Here is a 26,837-nt window from a genome sequence, read left to right as displayed (position 1 = left end):
CGGACAGGCAGGTTGTAACATAGCTCGACTCCACTATAGCTAGTGAGACTTGTCAGTGCGGCAGTGAAACCATCTTCAGACATAAACATTTCATTAGTGAACTCATCATAGTTTACCGTTTAATACAGTGAATTGTGGACAAGTTTAGTATCAGTTAGTTAATACTATACAATGGCTGACCCCCTAGATACGGGGCAGTCCATTAAGTTGGCATTAGAGACTTGTTATATGCACGACTCGCTACCTCAATTAGACTCAGTGAACCATAGGCCTACTCTATTGAACGGAACATCAAAATTTCAACCAGCACCTGCCAGTTATGATCATCAACAGTTAGCAAGCTATTCTCATCAGCCACACCAACATCAACAGCAGCAGCAGGACCAGCACCAGCAACATAACGCCGCTCAGAACACGGGCCCTCATATCCCCTCACTACAAGAGAGCATCACACCTGCAGGTAATAATCTATGTACTCCTCATCACGGTAATGACCTACTAGATAATAGTGTAGATGTACCTAATCAACCAGCTAAACGGTTTTGCGGACAAATGGTAGGACAGTCAAATGGAACCATAAACGAAGTCGAAAAGTTGATAGACATGGATATGTCAGACGCCAGTACTTCAACATCTAGTAAATCCTCCGTCCAAGACGTGCCAGTAAATACTAACTCAAGTTCAAATAAGCTTAGTTCTGCTAAGACAGCGCCTACCTATCAAAGTAAAGACAATAGATATAGTCGCACAGACATAGGCCCGTACTGTATTTTCGTAGAAAGTTTGGACAGTAAAGTTGGTCATCTACACCCTATGTCGATAGGTAAACTGCTTTTTCAACATAACAATGCCTTTAAAAAGGAAGTGGTCGACATACGCCCTATTGGAAAAAATCGTTTAAAAATTGTAGCTCGCACGGCAGGATCTGCTAATTTAATTGTGCAATGTGATGTTTTTAAACAAAGGAATTTAGAAGCTTACATTCCCAACTTTCTTATCCATAAACAGGGTATAATCAGAAATGTCGACACCACGTTAAGCGAGCAGGAAATTTTAGAAGAAATTGACTCTCCATATCCAGTTGTGCGTATTAAGAGATATACCAAAAGATCACCTACGAACCCAGATCAAGTTGTAGCAATCCCAGTGTGTCTCGTAACTTTTCGATCGCAGTCCCTCCCCACTCATATAGCTATATTGGGAACTCGCTGTGCTGTGGAACCGTATGTTGCTCCGGTAGTGCAGTGTGAAATATGTTTACGCCTGGGCCACAGGCAAGTACAATGTAAGTCAAGAGTAGCGCGTTGTAATAGATGTGCGGGTCCACACTTAACAGAAAACTGTGACAATACCACGGAAGTTCGGTGTGCACTCTGTCAAGGTCAACATTTTGCTTCAGATAAGAACTGTCCGGTGTACGTCAGACAGCGGGACATGAAAAGGGCAACTGCTTATAACACACCTCCTATGCATACAACAACAGAGCAGCAAAGCCAGGGATACGCTCAGGTGGTTGCTACTGTACCACAATACAGTAGCCGCGAAGAATTTCCTCCTCTACCAATACAACCACTACAAAATTCATCTATAATAAACACTCAGTATCATACAGCATTGCCATCAATGCAATCATCACAACAGTTATCCCATCCACAATATCAAGGACAACAGGAACAAGGGCTACTCTCACCGCATCATGCCGCGCCTATGCAACGACAACTTCCCTCCCTCTCCACTCAACGTCCTACTCGCCGCCAAGAAGCTCCCCCTCCCTCCCCAACTTACCCTCCCCCACACCAACGAGTGTTTGCTCCTCAACAATTACCAATTACACCTATTAGACAAAACCCATATCCTCCTCGCCCACATAACATTCCTGATCATTCCATCAATCGAAATACCTTCATTATAGAAGAATTAGTCAAACTTATCATGCATATAATCACCTCGTCTCAGATAACACCCATAGACAATCCCCTTGTCATTCGGGATTTAATATCTAGTTTAATAAATAAATTCAATGGGTTTTAAGGTCCTGCAGTGGAATGCTAGATCTGCCATTGCTAATAAGGAAAGTTTAGAGCACGAACTTGGTTGCAGAGATATCAAGGTGTCAGCGATTTCCGAGACGTGGTTCAACGCATCAAAACTTATAAGATATCGAAATTACAATATTCTACGAGACGATCGGTTCGATGGCAAAGGAGGTACAGCACTTTTCATACATAATACAGTTCCTTTTAAGGTACTGCCTGTCACAGTGGGGGTAGATCCTGGTATACAACTCGTTGCAGCACGTATCCATTTACCTGCGCTTGAGTTCACATGTCTTTCACTATATTGTAAACCAGGCAGAATTATAACACCGGCAGTTTGGAATCAAATTTTATCTGCTTTGGCACCACCGTACCTTATATGCGGAGACCTCAACGCACACAGTACTACCTGGGGGTGTGCCTTCACCGACCGACAGGGTTGCAATATTTTAGAGACAGTCGACACTTTCAATCTATCTATATTGAATGACGGCTCACCAACACTAGTTCCGTCCTTATATCACCGTCCATCGGCAGTTGATATAACAATGTGCTCTCCCGCCATTGCCACAATCACCCACTGGAATGCACTTAAAGACTCGCTTGGCTCAAATCACTATCCAATACTTATAAATATTGATATTTCTCCTACAAGTAACCCCTCACCATATCCATCAAGCAAGTGGAATATGCATGGTGCAGACTGGACGCTTTTTACGGCTAAAATACTTGAGGAAACACGCTGTTTCCGGATCCAAACATCCGCCATGGACAATTATAATACCTTTGTCGAGATGATGGAACGTGCTGCTCATATATCTATCCCCCTGAGAAAACCTCCTGGTCAGAAAAACACTCCAACAGTATGGTGGAACGCTGATTGTTCCCGTGCCATTGCTCTCCGGCGGACGGCTCTCCGGGAATTCCGAAAACACCCTACCCAAGAAACATACCTACAATATCAGAAGATTTCTGCTCGAACCAAGCGATTTCTTAAGCAAACCAAGAAACAGAGTTGGCAAAAATACTGCTCCACATTGAATAAGGAAACCCCAATAGCAGATATCTGGCATCGCATACGCCATTTGCGCAACAGAAATTATAGTACTCAGGATTCGTCACCTGATACCTCTTGGTTAGAAGATTTTGCTGATAGAATTACGCCACCATCACCTAGTTATCCACCGTGTACATTTAATGAAGAGCACTCCGAACACTTTCTCTGTTCGCCATTTACAATCAACGAGCTCCGTGTGGCCATTAAGAACTCCGCCAATACAGCACCGGGCATCGATGAAATCCGATACCCCATGTTACAACACCTTCCTGACGAAACATTGCAGCTTTTCCTCCGAATTGTCAATGAACTTTGGTTTCAAAAATGCATACCTGAGTCATGGAAGACACAAATTGTAGTTCCCATCCTCAAGTCAGGAAAAGAGCCAGGAGATCCAGCAGGATATCGAGCTATTGTTCTTTCTTCCTGCATTGGTAAAACGGTGGAAAGAATGATTAAAAATCGCTTGGATTGGTGGCTAGAATCACAATCTCTGCTACCTTCTACACAAAATGGATTCCGCAAGGGTCGTGGCACGTATGATAACCATGCCATATTAACCGCAGCGATTCATACAGCTTTTCTAAATAAACACTACCTTTGTGCTCTCTTTTTGGACATATCCGCTGCGTATGACAATGTACGAATACCAATACTGATGGACAAACTGATTGCTCTTGGATTGCCTCCAACTTTTGTGTCTGGTATATATCAATTTATACATGTTAGATGGCTTTATTTTCGTTATAACCATAGACTTCTCGGGCCACGACGATCGACCCAAGGACTACCTCAAGGTGCAGTACTTAGTCCCCTACTGTATACCATTTATACCCGAGATTTGGAAAATATTCTGCCTCCTAGAGTTAGCCTTCTTCAGTATGCTGATGACGTATGTATGTTTACCTCAGCGACGACAGTACCTGCTGCCAAGTGTCGTCTTGCAGATGCTATGCAGCATGTAAATCAGTGGTTACATCAACATGGGTTAGACCTCTCTGCAAGTAAATCCTCGGCAGTAATATTCACAAAAAGAAGAATTGAACCACCAATTTACAACTTCATCCTGGGATCACATAGCATCTTAGTTCAACCACAAACCAAATTCCTCGGACTTGTGTATGATTCCCGTCTCACGTGGACTGCTCATATGCAACATATTATTCCAAAATTGGAACAAGGGATCAATATCCTACGCACATTAACTCGAACTTGGTGGGGAGCACACCCAGCTGTACTCTTAGTGCTATATCGCACGCTGATCCGATCGAAGATGGAATATGGAAGCATGTTCTATTACAGTGGCAATAAACGCCTACTAAATAAACTAGATAGTATTCAATTTCAGTGCATTCGCATTTGCCTTGGAGCTATGAAAACCACACCAACTAATGCTCTACTCTTGGAAGCCGCAGAGATGCCCTTGACTATCCGTGCACAGTTTCTTTCAGATAAGTTCATACTAAAGCACACTCACACTAAAAATTCAACAGTTCTAATACCTCTTCGCAGATTACAACATTTAGCAGACGATCAAGACCGGCTTTCTTTGAATCAAAGATATCTCCTGCTGCAAAGTGTCACATATATAGATTCACTACTGACCCAAAACTGTCAGAAGAGTGTGGCAGACGTATATGATATTCCATTTGAACACTGCATATGCCCTATGGAAGTGGACAGGTCACTAACATATCTACAAAAGGATCACAGATTGGCGCAGTTATGTCAAGAGGATTTGACTCTCCGGTATCCTTCGTCTGTTAAAATTTATACTGATGGCTCAAAAATACCAATAAGTGGCGTAGGATGTGCATTCTATTGTCCTGATCAACATGAAGCTCAAGGTTTTCGTTTGCCAGAACATATTTCTATCTATGCAGCAGAAGCTATTGCCATTATAGAAGCGCTCAAATATGCCAGACGATTCTACCGTAAGAGTATCACTATCCTTACAGATTCATTGAGCGTCCTTTCCACACTATCTACACCGCTTATCCTCCAGAAACCCAATATCTACCATATAAGTATTATTCAAAAAACATATGAACTCCAAAGACGCGGTTCTAGAGTAAACTTCGTATGGGTCCCAGCCCACATCGGGATACCACATCATGAATATGTAGATGACTTAGCGAAGAAAGCATGTGTCAGTGGACAGGTCCTGAATACTCCCAGCAACTTCATGGATTATACAGTGATTATGTTCCAATGAGCCTATAGTCAGTGGTCACAGAAGTGGGAAGAAACAAAGAGCCACAAAGGTAAATTTTACTCAACGATTGAACAGAATCCCCCGCGACGTCCTTGGTTTGCACAATGGAACACTCAACGACGATTCATCTCGACTATCACCCGAATGCGCTTCAACCACGGAAGTTTTAGAAGTCACCTTTATCGCATCAACGTAGTGGACACACCATACTGTTCCTGTGATGGTCAGTCGATTCAGGACCTAAACCATCTCTTTTTCGCATGTGCTCATTACCACCAACAACAAAATGTGTTTCTTACAGCTCTGCTTCACGCTAAGCAACAGTTACCAACCTGTGTAAATACACTACTGGCGACCAAAAACAGAAAAGTGTATACTATTATTGGGAACTATTTAACAACAACTTGTCTACAAATTTGATTGATTTGTTTGTAAAATTATGTGATTTCAGTGTAATGATGTGCAACGTTTATGTCTTTTATATGTATATGTATATATTTCACACTGTGACAATTACTTGTAATGAATTGTAAAGTTCAAACCAGCGTACTGTAATATCCAGGTGGCTGTTTGGTCTGTAACTGATCTAAAGCCAAATAAATTAAAAAAAAAAAAAGTGTGTGCACCTGTGAGTTGTCACTATGCAGTGATGGCAGGATCGGTGTGTTATGGCAGATGTTTGGTTTTCATTTCACTGATCCTCATATCGTGTTCCGGACGACCAAAAATACTTCCGGTGCCGCAACGTACAAGCCCTGTTCTTGTGCGTCATTGCACTGTAAGAACGGTTTAACGCTGCATCAACACACCGAAGAGTTTCAGCAGCGCGAGGATTGGGAATGTAGCCCCAGCATTTGCCTGATGTGAAAGCGGGAAACCTTCTTCAGGGCTGCCGATTCAGGTCATATAGGTGTCAGCTTCAGATGGATTGGAAACCCAGTGTCAGCAGCCCTAAATATGGTTTTCCTTGGTGTCCCACCTGGCAAATACCGGGCCTGTGCCTTAATTAAAGCCGTGGGCGCTTCTTTCCTAGAGGCTGATTTACTTGAAGCCGGTCACAAAGAAAACACCCGCTCTGAGCAGATCCCGTGCTGTTATTCGACGGGAGTAGGTAATGTGTCACCCTCTCCCTAGTTCATTATCATCACAACCCGCAGGTCACCTATAGGCGTGACACTCGGACACTCCCGGCACTAAAAGCCATACCATAAATAAATAAATAAATAAATAAATAAATAAATAAATAAATAAATAAATAAATAAATAAATAAATAAATAAATAAATAAATAAATAAATAAATAAATAAATAAATAAATAAATTTTGCTTTCTGGAGTATTATCATACAAAGTACATAATTACCTCACTCGAAAATAACATTGAGAAGCTTTCTTTGTCCTATTAAGTATTTCTTGGTTTATAGTGTTTACCTTTTGAAATGGTATTTCCAAGGTACTTGCAGTTAGAAACAGACTGTAGCAGAGTTCCTGGAAAATGTTTGAATCTGTGCCTTTCCTGTTGTTAGTCATTTTAACAGTTTTTGTTTTACTGTTGTTTAGTCCATATTGTTTACACTTGCCGTTCCAAAGACAAATCATTTGGTTCACCCTGTAGATCGGAGCCGTCATCTCATCGCCAAATAACTCCTCAACTGTTCTCACTTAGGCTGAGAGGACCTTGAACTAGCCTTGACTTCATATCCAGGAAAAACCGCTCATCTGGTCGGAAATCGAATCCGGGACCTTTAGGCAATAATCTACAGAGATGGAATGTCCCTATATTAAAAATGATTTTAAGAAAATGTAAATCCCGGTCACTCCATGTGAGATTTGTGCTGGACAAAGCGGGGGCGGGACAGGTTTTCATCCGGGTACTCCGGTTTTCCCTGTCATATTTCATTCTAGCAACACTCTCCAATATCATTTCATTGCATCTGTCATTCATTAATCATTGTGTCAGAGGAGTGCGACAGGCTTCGTCAGCCGGCACAATTCCTACCCTCGCCGGTAGATCGGGGCTTCATTCATTCCATTCCTGATCCGGTCGAATGAGTGGAAACAGGCTGTGGATTTTCATTTTTCATCTTTTTTTTTTTCCTACGCAGAGGGAAATGTCCACCGATCTAGCAACACTGACTATAAGTTATCGCTTTTGAACAAATCAGATTATTTGTTCCCTTCTTGGAAGTGTTTGTGAGGGAACGGCTACCCCTCACTTCCTGAACCTGCGATACCATCTGTTCACGCCCGCCGCTCCTCCAGATATTGATCTCACCGTGCCGTTCCGCCGATATTTTAAAAATAGGAATCCGTGATAATTGACTTTGTTCACTTTCTCTACCCTTGACCAACAAACAATCATCTGGTGTGCGATTTGTTGCTTACGTCAGCGAAAGGAATTGATTTACATGAGCCACGTGTCTCCAGCTATCTAGCTACTGTAGATACTGATAAGGTGAATTAGGACAAACTGTTTAACATTCTTAAAGCTACAGGTTTGAACTTGATACTGCGACTCTATGGACAGACCACGATGGTAGATATCGGACGAAGTATCCAGAGAGCAAAAATCATGAAAGGTGTAAGGCAGGGCTGCTCTTACATGCATTCATTGAAGAAGTCATACACATCAAGGCAAATAGCAATGGGCACCATGTCCAATGCATTCGATTTGCAGATGACAGAGCAATTGATGCAGACTCCGAGAAAGAGTTGTCCAAGATGCTGAATGTATTGTCATCAGCATTGTCAGATTCGCGCTTAAACATTATTGTTAAGAAGACCAAGATATTAGTCGTGAGTAAACATCGTGAACGAATTCACACCAACATCAATCTTACTGGCAAGGTAGTCAGTTTCTCCGATCTACGAAGCCTGATTACCAATGACAATGAGTGCAGCAAAGAGATCGAAAGGCGAATAGCGCTTGCCAAACAGGCGTTTAGTAATAAGAGAAATATTTTAATCAGCGCAATTTTAGATTTTGAAATTAGGAAGAAATTTGTAATGTCTTTTGTATGGATGTGCTTTCGTATGGCTGTCAATCTTGGACAATCAGAGATCAGCATTGGAAACGACTGGACGCGTTTGAGATGAATGCTAAGGATTTAACGGATTAAGAAGAGAACAAATAAAAGCCCAAGAAATTAAGAGGAGGAAGAACTGATGTTGACGATACAAAGAAGAAGAGCTAAATTCACTGGTCGCATCTTGCGACATGATATCTTTGTTACCAATCTGCTGGAAAGAAAAATCACGGCGAACGAAGGCTGAGGACGACCGAGGGGACAGAATCTACGGTTCTTATTACGAAATGAAACGAGGAATGGCTGTATAGACAAGACATTGCCTTTAGTTAAGTCACTTTTCCACGAAACCGGGGGAAGGAATTTTTCAGTATAATCAGTGAGTAGAAAATATATCGATTACTAAAATGTAACGATCAGAATTTTATTTTCACAGTAACGATTGAAAATGCACAGCTTGTTTCCAGTCGTTCGACCAGGGAATGGAATGAATGAAGTCACCATCTAGCGGCGAGGATAGGAATTGTGACGGCTGCCGAAGCTTGTCGCACGCCTCCATGTTTGTCTGTCTATGAACCACTGCTCTCTCGTAATCTTGTACTCTCTCCTCGACATCTTTCTTCACCAGATCGGTCCGTTTTCCCCTGGGTGTGCCTGCTGGTATTTTAATTCTCTTCTTACAGTCCTGCTTGCACTCATCCTCTCGGACTGCTACATTCCTCGTCTTCTGTTTCACGGTGCGTAGGAACTTCATTTCTGCAGCTTGGAGTTTTGAGTTGTCTTGTCTCGTTAACGTCTAGGCTATACGTGAGGATGGGTGTATAATATGATTTATATAATGTCACCTTCGTTTTCAATGCTACTTGTTTATCCCACAGTAGCTGTCTTACTTGGTGGTAAAGTTGAGTTGCCTTGCTAATTCGACTGTCCACCTCATCCTTTGCAAGGTTGTCTTTGGATACTGAACTACCCAAGTACGTTGGAACACCGTCCAGTTTGGTGTCATTTATTGTGATTTGTGGTTTCTCATCTCCCCTCTGTAACTTCACGGCCACCGTCTTAGCGTTGTTGATATGTAAATCGTATAGCTTAAACTCCTGACTCCATTTGTGCACTTTTTCCCCCGGTTTCACCCCAGACCACCACGTCTGCGTAGGGATGTGGCGATCCCACCAACCACTGCAGTCAGCCTCCCGAGTATTGGTGGTTAACTGACATCTACTTACGCGAAGATCCACGATAGGCAAGGCGTCTTTTATCGCTTTCAAGCGTAAAAAGACCCTCGGATCGAAATTATTAGTTACCTAATATAAATAATATCAAACAAAATTAAATTTCCATTCAGGCACCAGAATTTTGAAGGCAAATAAACCATGACTATAGTCGTAACTTTCAAGAAACAGTGTTCTGACAGGAGGGGCGGCTACTGCTGGCTCTACCTCTACTCACGTCTGTCCAGACAGGTGGTGTTTAAGTGCAAGTACGCAAGCATCCTCTATTAACACTTATCAGAGAGAAATGATCCGACACTTTAAAAAAATGGAGGTATCGGCCATAGAAGAGGAAGGGCCACGAAGGGGTCGGAAAAGATCAAGAGTTGACAAAGAGAGGTCGGATAGGATAGATGAAAGTGAGGAGCATGACACAAGTAAATGGAAGCAATGCAAGGAATCAGCTTAGGGCCCCGTGGTCCAACCCACGCTCCAAAGTTCAGAGGTCCTACGGCCCCTTTCAGTCGCAGGGGATACCGTGGGTGTTATTCTACCGCCCCCGCTCAGAGGGGGTACAGTGAACGGACCCTCCCTGCGCTAGTTGTCAGAACGCGTATTTTAATATTAGGACTAGAGTCCGGTTTTCTTTTCCTGTCTCATACAGATGTGGCCAGGTACGGTTATGTCTCAAAACTCACAGCAGGTGCTTGCGATGACCTCAGGAGGGTTGAGGTGCGCGGTGACTCACGCTTTCCTTACGACAGGCAGGGGATACTGTGGATGTTATTCTGCCACCCCATCTCACAGGGGAAACATAATGTCTGATGAATGAAAAAGACCAAGGTGTATTATTATTATTATTATTATTATTATTATTATTATTATTATTATTATTATTATTATTATTATTATTATTATTATTATTATTATTATTATTATTAAAATTTGCTCTTGTCTTAAAGCTAATATAATGCATTTTTTTACCTTCCACATCAATTTATGATAATGACGTGTGGCCTCCGGAGAGTTGTGTTTTTTTTTTTTTTTTTTTTTTGCTAGTGGCTTTACGTCGCACAGACACAGAGAGGTCTTATGGCGACGATGGAGAGGTCTGGTGCAGGTCTTTAGAGTTGACGCCGTTCAGGTGACCTGCACGTCTGTGAGGGTGAGGCCCTACCTAACGCTGAAGACGGCATGAACACCCAGTCCCCGAACCATAGGAATTAAGTAATGAATGTTAAAATCTTCGGCCCGATCGCAAATCGAACCCGGGACCCCCTGGACCCCTTGGACCAAAGGCCAGCATGCTAACAATTTATGCATGCAGCCGGATGACATAAAATTAAAGTGGGTATATTGCCCGCTGCTAGTTAAAAGAAACTGTCAGTTGGTAGTACTGGGGCTTAGTTCCATTATGCGGCCAGAAGGCAGCTTTTAATTGAATAAGAAATTTCGTTTAGAGATATTAATAAAAATAATGCTATTTGCTTTACGTCCCACTAACTACTTTTACGGTTTTCGGAGACGCCGAGGTGCCGGAATTTAGTCCCGCAGGAGTTCTTTTACATGCCAGTAAATCTACCGACACGGGGCTGTCGTATTTGAGCACCTTCAAATACCACCGGACTGAGCCAGGATCGAACCTGCCAAGTTGGGGTCAGAAGGCCAGCGCCTTAACCGTCTGAGCCACTCAGCCCGGCTGTTTAGAGATATTAAAGATGAAGACAGTTAATTCACCTCATTTAGTTTCAACATTGGGAGATACATTTGGAAAAAAAGGCGTATTTCTATTTTTCGTAAGAGTTCATCTATTCGCTTATTTCAATAGATTGTCAACCCGACACTCAAACCGAATGCTTTTTTTTTTGCTTTACCGACACAAATAGGTCTTAAGGCGACGATGGGACAGAAAGGCCTACGTGGCCTGTTGTGAAAATGGGAGACCACGGAAAACCATCTTCAGGGTTGCCGACAGTGGTGTTCGAACACACTATCTCCCGCATGCGAATTCACAGCTGCGCGCCCCCAACTGCACGGCCAACTCGCCCAGCAAAAAAAAAAAAAAATATTCATGACGCATCCGATTATTCTATGCGATATAACTAAATGATATTTGAAACTCATTCGATTATTTATTAATTCGATTATTAAAAGTATTCCATTATCCCATCACTAATAGGGTGGACATGTATCCATTCTAAGGAGAACTGGTCCTGCTCGTGAGTTTGGAGACGACACGCCAGGTACAGGCACAAGTATGAATACGTGGTCAACCACAAGCGGCAATGGATTCCTCTTGCCATCAGAGTACAGTTCAGGCCGGTAGTGGTATCCTCGTGCCTGCTAAAGATAGCTGTTCTCAGCTACGTCGAAGCATCTTGGTGTTCTGGGAATCGGAGTGGCTAGCTAGTCCCAACTCCTAACAAGCTGAGAGCAATTAAGGAGACAGTTACCGTGTAGGGGTCCTCTTTCCGGCCTTCACGGAGAGAGGCTGAGAATAGGTCATGGATGATCTACCCACTCTTATCTCCTAAAGAGGGAAGACCCCTCACATCCTCACACAGTGCGCCGATCTCTCTGGCCTCGGCCTGCAGGAGACACTACTGCTTTATGTGTGACAATCAAGTGTTCTGTTACTCAGGGAACTTCTTCCTATTAAAACAAAAATCACCACCACCAGCACTACCGGACCCCTGGTGGTCTCTCGCCAGTGAACATTACGTGGACCTGTTCGCAGGCCGTGCTCACCCCAGCACACTGTAGGCGCTCCCGAACTGTGGCTGACTGGTTCGATGAGCGTTCCACGGATGTGAAGATGCTAAGCTGGTCCACGTCGAGCCGCGATCTCAATCCCATTGAGCACATCTACGATGCTGTCGAAAGGTCTGGACCCTGCTCCCACCAATCTTCGTGGATTATGGGAGGCTGAGCAGAGATCATGCTCCCGGTGTCTCGTGGAGTCCATGCCATACTGTACAGCATCGCCACCGTCATCAAATAGAAAAGGGTTGTATCTCTAATTCAGTTGCTCACTAATGTAACAGCTTATGGAGGCACACGCAAGAGAGGCAAGCTGACGTGTTTATATCAGAATAAGCCGTATATCAGCCGGCAATGTTGGCTCACAATGATTTATCTCCTCAAAGGATGGGGCGAGGACAGCGCTTTAATCTCTTCCCCCCCTCACAGCCAGTTTAGTTGCTGAATTCAGCGAGAGTGCACCTCTTTCCTAATCTCGTGCATTCGTGGTAAACTAGACCACAGTAGTCGGTGAAGTGAAAATACATTTTCTTTTGCTAACGTATAGGAACGGGAAATAAAGGAGATTTTGGGACTGAATACCGTAGTTCAGAAATCATAAGAGCTGTTTATACTCTTCTAGTTTAGAGGTATAATAACAATTCGCCTGTTCAATGTATTCAAAACTCTAACAATAACAAAAATAAATATGAGAAAAGGCGGCCTTTAGACAGAGTCTTCAAGAATTTATTATCGACTACCGGTAATTTGTTTATACTTTTTAAACCACAATATTACTGACGTAAAGAAACGTTCATATCTAAAGTGAATATGAAGAGGATTCTATCAACAAGATACTGTTTTTAAGAAAAAGGAATATCTTCTCAGCGTTATTGATATTCTAAGCAAATAAATTGTACTTTTATGGACTTCAAGAACGAACTGTACACAGAAAGTTATAATGGAACTAATGCATAAATCTGGTTAGAGATTTTTCTACGTTTTGAACCACAGCAAAGAATAACAAAAGCTATACTTTATGAAGAAACTGCGGATTTGAAAGGAATATTGTCCAATTTTCGTTACATACAACAGTCGTATTTTTATCAAGAACACGTTTCATTAAAGCATTTAGGCGATTTAAATTTTAAAATACTCAGCAGGGCAAGATAATTATCGCTCTTTTGTTCAGAAATCACGCTTTTGGAGCATTCTAAGTTACAAATAACACCTTCTGCCGAAGATTTCGAATGTTCTTTTGAGCAGAATAACATCATCCAGAGAATTTGAGCATAATACTATCTGTCAAAGATATTAAACGTTTTATATTACATACAATACCTTGTGCTGAAAGGTGGTAATCGTTTTTCTATTAGAAAATCTCGTTTCTAAACAACTTCAGCTTCCCAAGTGAAACTCAACCGGCTGTTTCTTTATGAAGAAATTACGTTTGCAGAAAGTTCTCGTCCTCGTATCCCATATCAGTAAATTTATTAAACTCTATCTAGAGGCAAAGAGAAGGAGGAAGTGCAGGACGTAGAGAGATGAAGAAGGCGCCAGAGAACGAAAATGAAAGGTCAACAACAGAGCAGTGGGCTGCTTTCCTTGAGCGATGGCACATCAACCCGAACCTCTTCATGCTCAAAGTCACATTGTTCGCAATGTATGGCGGTGAGTACAAACTATTACTATATACAATACAATGTCACCACCCCCGCCCCCTCTAGTTACATTTAAAAGTTAAAAGTTTAAAATGTTGATTTCCGGGCTCGGGGTTTGATGTCAGATCAAATATATCAGGTATTGGAACCCGAGCAACCTCTGACATTTTACACACACTGCTTCATCAAACTTCTGCTTTACAAGAATATGGTTTTTTTTTTTGCTAGGGGCTTTACGTCGCACCGACACAGATAGGTCTTATGGCGACGATGGGATAGGAAAGGCCTAGGAGTTGGAAGGAAGCGGCCGTGGCCTTAATTAAGGTACAGCCCCAGCATTTGCCTGGTGTGAAAATGGGAAACCACGGAAAACCATCTTCAGGGCTGCCGATAGTGGGATTCGAACCTACTATCTCCCGGATGCAAGCTCACAGCCGCGCGCCTCTACGCGCACGGCCAACTCGCCCGGTCAAGAATATGTTAGGCGCTATCTCGTCTCTGCTTCTGCACGTCTGCTCTTCAAAGAGTGAACCTCATATCAGTGAGTCTAAAGCATTTTGTCCTACTCATTGGGTAGAAAAACATGATAGCTTCATTGTATTTCAGGAACTAATCTATATTTATAAATGACATGTCTTGACTGACTGACTGACTGACTGACTGACTGACTGACTGACTGACTGACTGACTGACTGACTGACTGGACTGATTCATCATCGCCGAGCCAAATCTAATAGACATAAAGAAATGAAATTTTGAGGATGCATTTATATTACAATGTAGGTGCTCACAAAGGATGAATTTTTGGATATTATGACGCTAAGGGGGTGAAAAGGGGGATGGATTTTTAAAATGAGTATATCTATATTATATCAAAAACTTAACAGTTTGATGACGTGAAATTTGGTATTTGCAATCTCCTTTAAAAATAAAGAAATACTACGTACTTTTTGTTCTCCTAAAATCCACTTAAGGAAGGCAAAAATAGGTAAAAAGGGGTTGAATCCTTTTTATGAGGATACTTATATATCAAAAACTGAAGATGTTACAGACGCAAACATGGTTCGTGGAATCTCCTTTAAAAATAAAGGAACACGTATTTTTTTATTCATTGAGGTATATTTTGGGCTTATGCCGTGTAATTAATTGTAAAAACACACTCAACGCGTTTAGAAAGGAACCTTGCCTTTCTTCATCAGGAGACAACAGAGAAATAGATGAAACGACGAATTAATGGTTGCTAGGAGAAAGCAACAAGGAACTTGAAATGGTGCCCTAAGGTGTAAAAGGGACGCCATTTTAGCCCAATGCCAGAGACAACGAATGGCAACAGCAAAGCATTACTCTCTAATGGTTCTGATAGTAAGTGGCCATGATTCACTGAGGTTGAGACCTGTATCGCGGTTGAAATTATTTGGGTGTTTACGTATTTCAACGGCCTCCCTGATAATTCTTGGTCTATATTGCTTTATACAGGCAAGAACATCCACTTCTTGGAACATGACATCATGACCAGGTGTTAAGGCATGATCAGCAACAGCTGATTTATCAGGTTGGTTGAGTCGGATACATCTGGTAAGTTCTTTGATGCGAGTACACACCGTTGTCGAAGTCTGCCCAATACAAACCTTGCTACAAGTACAAGTACAGATACCAGGTTGTTGCAATTTAGGCAAACTATCTTTAGTTGGTCGCAGGAGTTGCCTAATCTTAATTGATATTCCAAAAACAGTTCGTACATGGTACCTACGTAAGATTTTAGCAATACGATCCGTTGTGTTATGTATGTAAAGTAGGTAAGCACTACCTTTTACATCTTTTTCCTTAACAGACGTCCGATTATGTGTCGATTTCAGAACCCTTGAGATCAAAGCTCTGCTGTAACGTTGCTCTCAAAGGTGGTCCTCAAGGTGTTAATTTCGTCTTGTAGAGCTGACACCTCACAAATCCTCCTGACCCTGGTAGTCAGAGTTGTAAGGATACCATGTTTCTGGGCAGGGTGATGGTGAGAATCTACGTGGAGATATCTATGGGTATGTGTAGGCTTACGAGATACGCTGTGTCCTAAAGATCCATCCTCTTTCTTGGTGATGAGAACATCGAAAAATTAAAATGATTAAAATGATCCAGAAAGTTACTAAGATTGTCTTCACCTTCTATCCTTAATCGCCAGCACCCTTCCATTTGTTTCACCATAGAAAAGGAATCTGACGGCAAAATACAATTTTTCGATGTTCTCGTCACCATGAAAGAGGATGGATCTTTAGGCACAGCGTATCTCCTAAGGCTACACATACCAATAGATATCTCCACGTAGATTCTCACCATCACCTGCCCAGAAACATGGTATCCTTACAACTCTGACTACCAGGGTCAGGAGGATTTGTGAGGTGTCAGCTCTACAAGACGAAATTAACACCTTGAGGACCACCTTTGAGAGCAACGGTTACAGCAGAGCTTTGATCTCAAGGGTTCTGAAATCGACACGTAATCGGACGTCTGTTAAGGAGAAAGATGTAAAAGGAACTGCTTACCTAATTTACATACATAACACAACGGATCGTATTGCTAAAATCTTACGTAGGTACCATGTACGAACTGTTTTTGGAACATCAATTAAGATTAGGCAACTTCTACTACCAACTAAGGATAGTTTGCCTAAATTGCAACAACCTGGTATCTACAGAGTTCCATATACTTGTAGCAAGGCTTGTATTGGGCAGACTTCGACAACGGTGTGTACTCGCATCAAAGAACATACCAGATGTATCAGACTCAACCAACCTGATAAATCAGCTGTTGCTGACCATGCCTTAACACCTGGTGATGATGTCATGTTCCAAGAAGAGGATGTTCTTGCCTGTATAAAGCAATATCGCCCAAGAATTATCAGGGAGGCGGTTGATATACGTAAACACCCAAATAATTTCAACCGCGATACAGGTCTCAACCTCAGTGAATCATGGCCACCTATTATCAGAACCATTAGAGAGTAAAGCTTTGCTGTTGCCATTCCTTGTCTCTAGCTTGGGGCTAAAATGGCGTCCCTTTTACATCTTAGGGCACCATTTCAAGTTCCTTGTTGCTTTCTCCTTAGCAACCATTAATTCGTCGTTTCATCTATTTCTTTGTTGTCTCCTGATGAAGAAAGTAAGGTTCCTTTCGAAACGCGTAGTGTGTTTTTACAAATAATTACACGGCATAAGCCCAAAATATACTACAATGAATAGTTACACAGGCCGTAAAAGTCTAAATGATAATACTTTGTTTTCGGAAAATTCCTTTTGAAGGTAAAAAGAAGTGAAAATGGGCAAATTGTTAAAATGAGTATATCTAAAAACTTAACGTGTTACAGACGTAGAAATTGGTATTTGGAATCTCCTTTAAAAATAAAAAAGCATTTCTTTTTTTGTTTTCGGAAAATTCACTTAATGAGGGGTGTGTGTGTTCGAAAGTAGTTAAGAAGGAGTTGAATTTTTTTAATGAGGATTCTCATATCTCAAAAACTGAAGATGTTACAGACATGAATATTGGTACCTGGTATTTCTCTTAAAAATTAAAAAAACACGTGTTTTTGTTTTCAGAAAGTCTACTCAATGAGGGAGGGGGTGAAAAGAATTGAAGGAGTTTTCCTTTTGTGAGATACATATATCTCAGAAACTGAAGATGTCAGAGACATGAAAATTGGTACTTGGAATCTCCTTTGAAAATAAAGAAATACGTATTTTTTCCGGAAAATCCACTTAGATGGGGGCGAGGGGGAGGAGGGAGGACTGATAAAGGGTTTGAATTTTGAAGATGTTACAGACGTGGAACTAGGTATTTAGAATATTTTTTTCGACTTGAGAGAGGGCTGTTTCTCCCATGTACAGTTCTATGTCACATATTCCAGAGTTAGCTCTGCCAGTAGCCTGGTTACCTTAGCCCCAAAAGGCAATACCACAAACGTAGTTTACAAAGAGGTTATGGGGTACGCCTAAATGAAACTAACTTTTTCGGTGAGTTTTTGTAGTCTAGGGATTTTCAGATAATGTCTTGGTGCAGTACGGAGGAACGATTGCTTTGATCAAATTACAAAATTACGCGAGTGAAGCCGCGGGTAACATGTAAGGCTTCTTGAACAAATAGCAGAAAGTAAAACGTTATGTAAAGCTGTTGCCTTCGGCGCGGCTTTCAGAAAAAATGAATTTAATATTGGTTTGTAAACAGCTGCATTGTCTTACATTGGCGCCCTTGTAGGGAGGTTGAATATAATGGGAAAAATACCGATGAAAAGTCACTTTCATTGCAACAAGTGACACGGCTGCTTCTATGCGTGAAGAAATCCGCCTCCCACGTATTTATGATAGGCAAATTCAAAGAACGAATATGTCAACTAAGGATCCTGAGGAATACTTCAGGAAGGTAGTAAGCTATTCTTGCCTTTTTCGATCCTTTAATAAGAGCTTGCGATAGTGTTAACAAAGTGACTTGTTTAGAAGGGGTTATTCCCAGTAGTAAAATTTCTTAAGTTTTCAGCAGAGATGTATGAAGAAGTGCTATGGAGAGATCATTGGACAACGTCTCATCCAGAAGGAAACAGAAGGCCAAAAATGTGCATTGTTACCTCTATGTAATGAAGACTTATTTCCCAAATATTTGCCATCCTGCCGGTCATGACAGCCTCTACAGAGAAAAGTTTCTCGGCCCTACAATGGAAGAGAATCGGCAAACAACCATAAGGAAAGGGCAGTAAGTGTTGAAGATCTCTTAATTCAAAACCATGAAGGCTGGATATTTCTAACTGGTCAACTGTTGATTGATGTGAACTGCTAAAAAGTAACTGTATATAGTAAAGTTAATGTAGAAGGTAGGTACTTTAAACATTATTTAATAGAATTTCCAGTATATTACCTGAACTAGCGTTTACGATTTCCTTATAATAAACTTGGGAAATTTTATCACTACGGATGTAAAATGTCGGAATTAGCTGTTTTTGCTTTGTGGTATGGTATTTTTTAAAGTTCCCTGTAGGGAATCCTGGATCCGCCTCTGCTGTAGAGCAGGCGGTGCGGTAGTTCACCTTGAGGCGGACAAGGCCAAGTGGCAACAAGGTTCCGTACCGTTATGTCTCTCCCACAGGGCTATTTTTAAATTCATTCATTCAATTAGGGAGCTTGCCTCCCAGAAAACAAAAAAACAAAAAAAAAACGAACAGGTAAACACGGAACAAACATTGTCAAAAAGTGATCTGAAAGCCCGAGGTTCGAGCGCTGGCTATGTGAAGATAAAACCATTAAAGCCAGGAAAGTAACAACAATACTGGTTAAGATTAAGAAGGGAGGGAAATACAAGCAACAGATGGTACACTTAAAGGATGATTACTGGCTAACGAAAGTGAAAGGGATGTTGGACAGAACAGGAATGGGAAGCTACTGCGATAAAGAAATTCAGTATATTTATTTATTTATTTATTTATTTATTTATTTATTTATTTATTTATTTATTTATTTATTTATTTATTTATTTATTTATTTATTTATTTATTTATTTATTTAGCGTATGGCTAACACATCACATTACATATAAATACAAAAGTTATACACAATATTTACAGTTTAAAGTATTTAGAGTTGAAATTATTTACATAGTCAACACACAAGGGTAGGCGGTGAACTGTTTGTTTCACAGCACCACAACTGCACGCCGCCGAATTAAGTATTCCCCATTTAGGAGGGATTCGCCGCATCTGCCATGGCCAGTGCGAATCCTGTTGATAGTTGTCCAGGTCTTCCGTGGAAGATCAAAACCCTCTGGTTTGTTTTTCAGCCATGGTAGATAGTGATATTCTGATGGAGTACTGGATATCCATACCTGCTTCCAGACCTGAAGCAGATTAAAGTTAGCGTCTCCTAGGTTTCTGGCTGTTCTAGCAGGTGGGCGTCTAGATTTTAGCCTGTTAATAAGAGCATCATTCATGTCACCATGGAGTGGCAACTGACGTTCTTAGTTATTTTCTTATAATCTCGTAGGAGAGCACTTTCTTCACGTCCGTAGGTTTAACCTCAAAGTGCCCTACACGTGACCCCTGGGTGGTGCTAAGGAAGCAGCCAGACAATCCTTGAGATCTCCTGGCTTAAAACATATCACAATTCAGTATAAAGACAAGGAGTTCAGTAAGAAAGTAATGGTTAGAATGAAGGATATTCAGAAACAGACGATTATGGCAGAATGTGGCACTAAAAGGACACTATGGCAATAAGGAGAGAAACGCTTCCTAACAGACGCGTGAGAGGAATGGTGAGATAGCTAATGGGTCAGAGAGAGAGAGAGAGAGAAATAAGGAAAATCAGTGTCTACAATGTGGAGAAGAAGCGCATCTTGTGGGGCACTGGGAGTAAAATATCTGGGAAGTGAATATAAAATAAAAATAGAAAAAGAGAGAGAGAATTGCTAAACTATTAAATAAAGAGTGGATTACATCGAAAAGAATGTATTTTTAAAAAGTATGTGGAAAAAGGAAATTTAAAACATCAAAACAAATAGGATCGAGAGTAATGAAGGATAAGAGACCTGCGTATCCTAGAATAATGGATATAATTAATAGGTTGAACAGAATATAAAATGTAGTAATATATAAATTGCTGTATTGTCGTATCATTATTTTCTATTCATAATTCAGCCGTTAAGTCTTGTTAATGGTAATACTTGTGACACAAAAGTAAACATTCAATAATATAGCATTGTTAACGTCAGGACAAAATTACATTATATTTAGTGTAATGCGAGTGTCCCTGGGGAACTGATAGCAAAGCTAATTCACTAAAATAAGCCTTCTAGCAAGTGTGGCCTGGGCACGCTTACTCCCGCTTTGCCTGTTCCCAAAAGCAATTCTTTCTACAATTCAAACTTCTCCCTGCACCTAAATGTTATTCATAATGTTTGTACCCACTTTTAAAATGATTGAAAACTTTCAGAAAGACTTCGAGTCAAAGATGCAATACCACTTTTTGTTGTTTTGTTTCCGAATTTGGCTAACTGCGGACAGCATAGAACTTAAGTCTCTTCCCAAAACCTCTTTGTTCTTTCGCTTCTCATCTTTCTCTCCTCTTCTCAAACGATCCGTTTGGATCTTCCTTTTAGTGGTTTCTCTTCAAATGATTTTAGACTGTCCACTCATTCTATTGTGGATCATCTCTAGTGTAATTCCAACTTCTTCTCTACCCCTCTCGACCTCACGAGCCACTGCGAGGTAAAGATCCTTTTGGGCATCCATTCTTTCTTGGCGTCCGTAGAATTTCCGCACTGTGTCCGTGATCTTTTCAGTGTTCCTGTAGAGCCCATCATTTATCCTTTTCTTCCAAATCCCATCACTAGTCCCAGAATTGTCCTCACAATCTTCTTCTCCAGTTCTTGCAGCTCCCTAAGACACTCTAATGCACACACTCCTTCCGGTTGTATTATTATTCCATTCGTTTTGCCCTCGGATCCCACCTCTAGCGCCTCAAATGCGGTACCCAACTAAGGAGTACCTCATCCAGGCGGCCTCACCTGCTATGCTGAACAGGGGCCTTTTGGGAGGACTGGAAGGGATAGACAAGGAAGAGGGAAAGAAGTGGCCGTGGCCTTAAGGAGAAGTAGAAAACCACGGAAAGCCATTTCGAGAATGGTTGAGGTGAGAATCGAACCCACCGCCCCTTCTACTCAATTGACCTCCCGAGGATAAGCGGTCCCCATTACAGCCCTCGTACTACTTTTCAAATCTCGAACCCTGCTAATCACACTAACCACTACACGAGAGATGCGGATTCCGGTTTCATTACTGAGTAGGCCTAATGTCGGATTTTCACCTTGTAGAATATTGCCCGTTTGTTATACCTGTTCTATTTATCTGGCTCTTGCCTTGTTTGCCTCTTTATCCAGTCCCGTTGGGTTGGATCCATTCTCCCAGGTACTTCAATCAATCAATCAATCAATCAATCAATCAATCAATCAATCAATCAATCAATCAATCAATCAATCAATCAATCAATCAATCAATCAATCAATCAATCAATCAATCAATCAATCAATCTCCACTGATCTGCATTTAGGGCAGTCACCCATGTGGCAGATTCCCTATCTGTTGTTTACCTAAACTTTTCTTAAATAATTGCAAAGAATATGCAAATTTATTGAACATCTCCCTTGGTAAATTATTCGAATCCCTAACTCCCCTTCCTATAAACGAATATTTGCCCCAATTTGTACTCTTGAACTCCAACTTGATCTTCATATTGTGAGCTTCCCTACTCAAACGTATTCGTCTACTGATGTCATTCCACGCCATCTCTCCTCTGACAGCTCGGAACAACTTCTCCATACCACCTGTCGCTTTGGTGCTTGTACTCGATGTATTCCGTCTTTTCACGAGGGACTTGAAGACCCGCTTTTCAAAAACAAGTTGTTCAATCTAAAAGCTTTTAATCATTAACAAACATGATAATACAAACAAGTCTTTTCACTTTCAAAAACTTAAAAACAAGTCTCAAACTATAAGAAAATGTACCTGGAACATTAGAAAACCACTTCTCGAAAAAAAATAATAAAAAAATAATAATAATAGAACCGTAAAGCCGTCCTGAATTTCCATGTGCCAAAGCCAAATTCAATATATATATAATTTTAAATGTTAAAGAAAGACATGTAGAATATCCGCCACTTTACAGATCATCATTTTAACTCAAACTTGGGAATATTTTTAGAAGAATTCATGGCTACTGCTGACAGGTAAAATCTTATGACGCAACATTTCCTGCAAATTTTATGTCTGCCCCTTAGTCCCGTCTGTTTTTCTTCTTCTTCTTTTTACAAGTTGCTTTACGTACACCAACACAGATAAGTCTTATGGCGAGGAGTGGGAAGAAAGCGGCAGTGGCCTTAATTAAGGTACAGTCCCAGCATTTGCCTGGTGTGAAAACGGGAAACCACGGAAAACCATATTCAGGACTCGCGACAGTGGGGTTCGAACGCACTATCTCCCGCATAGTAGATTCTGAAGTCCCGTAGGGGATAAAGTGAGATAGTATGGTATGCTTTTACTGACGGATGACCTTCCTGACGCTAATCATATGAAGATGAAAGGAAGGAACTGGCGTGGGCTCTCCCGGTAGGTGAGTACAACTAGGCAACCATTCAATAGTCAGAGAGAGAAAATTAAAGGGGCCCGACACTTCGAAAAATGAAGGTATCGGCCAAAGAAAGACAAGAGCCACCAAGGGTGTGAAAATGAAAGACTCCCTAGGCCTCGACTGTTCTAACAGCATCGGATCGGAAAAGAACAAGAGTTGACCAAGGGAGGTGGGATAAGATAGATGAAAGTGAGGAGCCTGGCACAAGTAAATGGAAGCAATGCCAGGATTCAGCTCAGCTAACTCACGGTCCGAATTTGAGAGGCCGTGGGGAAGTCGCCTTTTACGACAGGCAGGGGATACCGCCCCCACCCACAGAGGAAGTTGACTAAAGGAGAAAATGGCAAACTACTGAAAACCATTCTCAGGACAGCTGACGGTGGGGCTGGAACCCACACGTCTCCCACAAGCAGAACTTAGCTCCTCATATTAAAAAGGAACATTTTGGAACAATTTATTGTTAGCTTAGATCGGATTGTATTGAATTCCATCAGGGTAGGTCATATTAAGTTATGAGTTAAATGAACGTGTGTTTGTGTGTTGCAGCTACTGCCTCGCTGTTACCCTACCTGACAATCCACATGCAGAGTATTGGTTTGACCGTGGAGGAGATCGCCATCGTCTATTTGGCTCTTCCCTTCACCACGTTCCTCAGTCCTCCGGTGACAGGTAAGTGCCAGTCGCTGGCAGAGAATCCCTTCCTATTTGCTTCCGTGTCTTCCCGGTATTTACCTGTCACCATTGGCGTCTCACGAGTGTGGGAACAGTAGCTCACATCAGCCGCGATCGTTTTCAGGTCACTTCGATATTATACTGACCGTTTCGTCTCAAAATATCCGAATTTTCAATGATGGTGCGGTTTTAAAACAGCCTGCATGTATTATCAAGAACACAAAGTAATGTATAGACCTTTTGATTCTTTCGTCTAAAAGAGCAATATTTCTTTCTTCTCGTCGAACCTTGGAGATTCAAAAAGTAGTGCTACCACAATAATCGGACAATCCTAACAACTTAAAACACGCGCGTACTGCGTTAGACACTGACATATACTGAAGGCGTTGTGGAGGAGGAAGAAATTTGGCAGCCTGCGACGGGTCTGCAAGATTACAGGGTAGATAAACACGTGCTTCAAATATCTCCAGACTCCCTTTGATGCCCCCTGAAGATGAAATGGCCGTGGCAACTTCATCTATTTGTAATAGTTATTTTATCTTCTAGTTTTCAATGAAAGATCATCTTAATCATTAGTTTAGTTTAATCACGCAATCCTTACCAAAATAAGAATTTCCTACTCACCTCGATAATCCTACTAAGATACAAATAATCGTTACGGATGGTTTAGCAGTTATAATTGTTTCTGTGAAAGCATAGGAATGATTAATGTATATCACATTAGGAAAAAGAAGCGAGCTAATACTAGGCCTTGAAAAGACGTCACACAGAACTAAAAATAAAATTAAAATGAGTACCGGTACATAGTAATTCTGACAAAATATTAAATAAGGGGAACATGTACTACCATGCGATAATTCTTTGTACATGGATATGTTTTGGGGCTGGGTCATCTGGAATTAGTGTGGACAAAAAACCGACACGGTGGCAACCACTCAACCAGTGTTCGTAATTTTCTTCCCCAAGTTATTAGCAGAACACCGCCTTCTATATATAGAGTAGGATCAAATGGCGCCGTATTTTAAACGAGTTTCCACTGTCTTTGACTGGTGTTAGCAAAGCCCCTTACACACGATAACGTCACCGAAAGCTGCACCATTCTTTTTACAATACGTAACTTATCTTGCGAACATTTATGGCCATAAAATTGACCATATTGTTGGACGTAGATCTCATGACATGGCATGGAAATGTTGTGTGCTCTAACCGCTGCAATGTTGTTGGAAGTAGATCTTGTGACATGGCATGGGAATATTGTGTGCTGTATCAGCTGCCATATTGTTGGGCGTGGATCTTGAGACATGGCATGGGAATGTTGTGTGCTGTATCAGCTACCATATTGTTGGACGTAGATCTTGTGACATGGCATGGGAATATTGTGTGCTGTATCAGCTGCCATATTGTTGGACGTAGATCTTGTGACATGGCATGGGAATATTGTGTGCTGTATCAGCTGCCATATTGTTGGGCGTGGATCTTGAGACATGGCATGGGAATGTTGTGTGCTGTATCAGCTACCATATTGTTGGACGTAGATCTTGTGACATGGCATGGGAATGTTGTGTGCTGTATCAGCTGCCATATTGTTGGACGTAGATCTTGTGACATGGCATGGGAATGTTGTGTGCTGTATCAGCTGCCATACTGTTGGACGTAGATCTTGTGACATGGCATGGGAATATTGTGTGCTGTATCAGCTGCCATATTGTTGGTCGTGGATCTTGAGACATGGCATGGGAATGTTGTGTGCTCTGTCAGCTGCCATATTGTTGGTCGTGGATCTTGAGACATGGCATGGGAATGTTGTGTGCTGTATCTGCTGTCATGTTGTTGGACGTAGATCATGTGACATGGCATGCGAGTGTTGTGTGCTGGATCAGCTCTCATATTGTTGGACGCAGATCTTGTGACATGGCATGGGAATGTTGTGTGCTGTATCAGCAGTCATATTTTTGGGCGTAGATATCATGACATGGCATGGGAATGTTGTGTGCTGTATCAGCTGTCATATTGTTTGGCGTAGATATTGTGACATGGCATGGGAATGTGTATTGTATCAGCTGCCATATTGTTGGGCGTAAATCTTGTAACATGGCATGGGAATGTTGTGTGCTCTGTCAGCCGCCATATTGTTGGGCGTAAATCTTGTGACATGGCATGGGAATGTTGTGTGCTCTGTCAGCCGCCATATTGTTGGGCGTAAATCTTGTGACATGGCATGGGAATGTTGTGTGCTGTATCAGCTGCCATATTGTTGGACGTAGATCTCATGACATGGCATGGGAATGTTGTGTGCTGTATCTGCTGTCATGTTGTTGGACGTAGATCATGTGACATGGCATGGGAGTGTTGTGTGCTGGATCAGCTCTCATATTGTTGGACGTAGATCTTGTGACATGGCATGGGAATGTTGTGTGCTGTATCAGCTGTCATATTGTTGGGCGTAGATATCATGACATGGCATGGGAATGTTGTGTGCTGTATCAGCTGTCATATTGTTTGGCGTAGATATTGTGACATGGCATGGGAATGCTGTGTGCTGTATCAGCTGCCATATTGTTGAGCGTAGTTCTCATGACATAGTATTGTAATGTTGTGTGCTGTATCAGCTCCAGTAGAGTTGGGCGTAGATCTTGTGACATGGCATGGGAATGTTGTGTGCTGTATCAGCTGCCATATTGTTGAGCGTGGATCTTGTGACAAGGATGGGAATGTTGTGTGCTGGATCAACTGCCATATTGTTGGACGCAGATCTTGTGGCATGGCATGGGAGTGTTGTGTGTTGTTTCAGCTGCCATATTGTTGGACGTAGATTTTGTGACAAGCATGGGAATGTTGTGTGCTGTATCAGTTGCCTTAAATCTACTAAGTCAAGTGGGCCAGATGGGATTCCTCCTTACAAAGTAAAGGGCTGTTCAGATATATTAATGCAACCATTATGTTACATATTTAATCTTATAATAGATACAGGTGTGGTCCCAGAAATGTGGAAAACGTCAAGGATATGCCCGATATATAAAGCCGGAGATCATTCTGATGTACAAAATTACAGACCCATTTCCATAATATAGCC

General features: G+C 41.6%; 1 protein-coding gene across 1 annotated transcript in view; it reads left to right on the top strand.

Annotated features, from left to right (window-relative positions):
* The first annotated feature begins 12,745 nt into the window (after positions 1-12,745).
* Positions 12,746-26,837, top strand: part of LOC136881765 (major facilitator superfamily domain-containing protein 6-A) — a 97,989-nt gene continuing 83,897 nt past the window's right edge. Inside the window, exons 1-2 of the mRNA XM_067154200.2 lie at positions 12,746-13,953; positions 23,639-23,761. Coding sequence (XP_067010301.2) covers positions 13,827-13,953; positions 23,639-23,761 — 250 coding nt within the window. The 5' untranslated portion in view covers positions 12,746-13,826. The remainder of the gene's footprint in view (positions 13,954-23,638; positions 23,762-26,837) is intronic.

The sequence above is a fragment of the Anabrus simplex genome, chromosome 10 (genome assembly GCF_040414725.1).
Source record: "Anabrus simplex isolate iqAnaSimp1 chromosome 10, ASM4041472v1, whole genome shotgun sequence".
Taxonomy (NCBI): Eukaryota; Metazoa; Arthropoda; class Insecta; order Orthoptera; family Tettigoniidae; genus Anabrus; species Anabrus simplex.
This window is presented reverse-complemented; position numbering and strand designations above follow the sequence as displayed.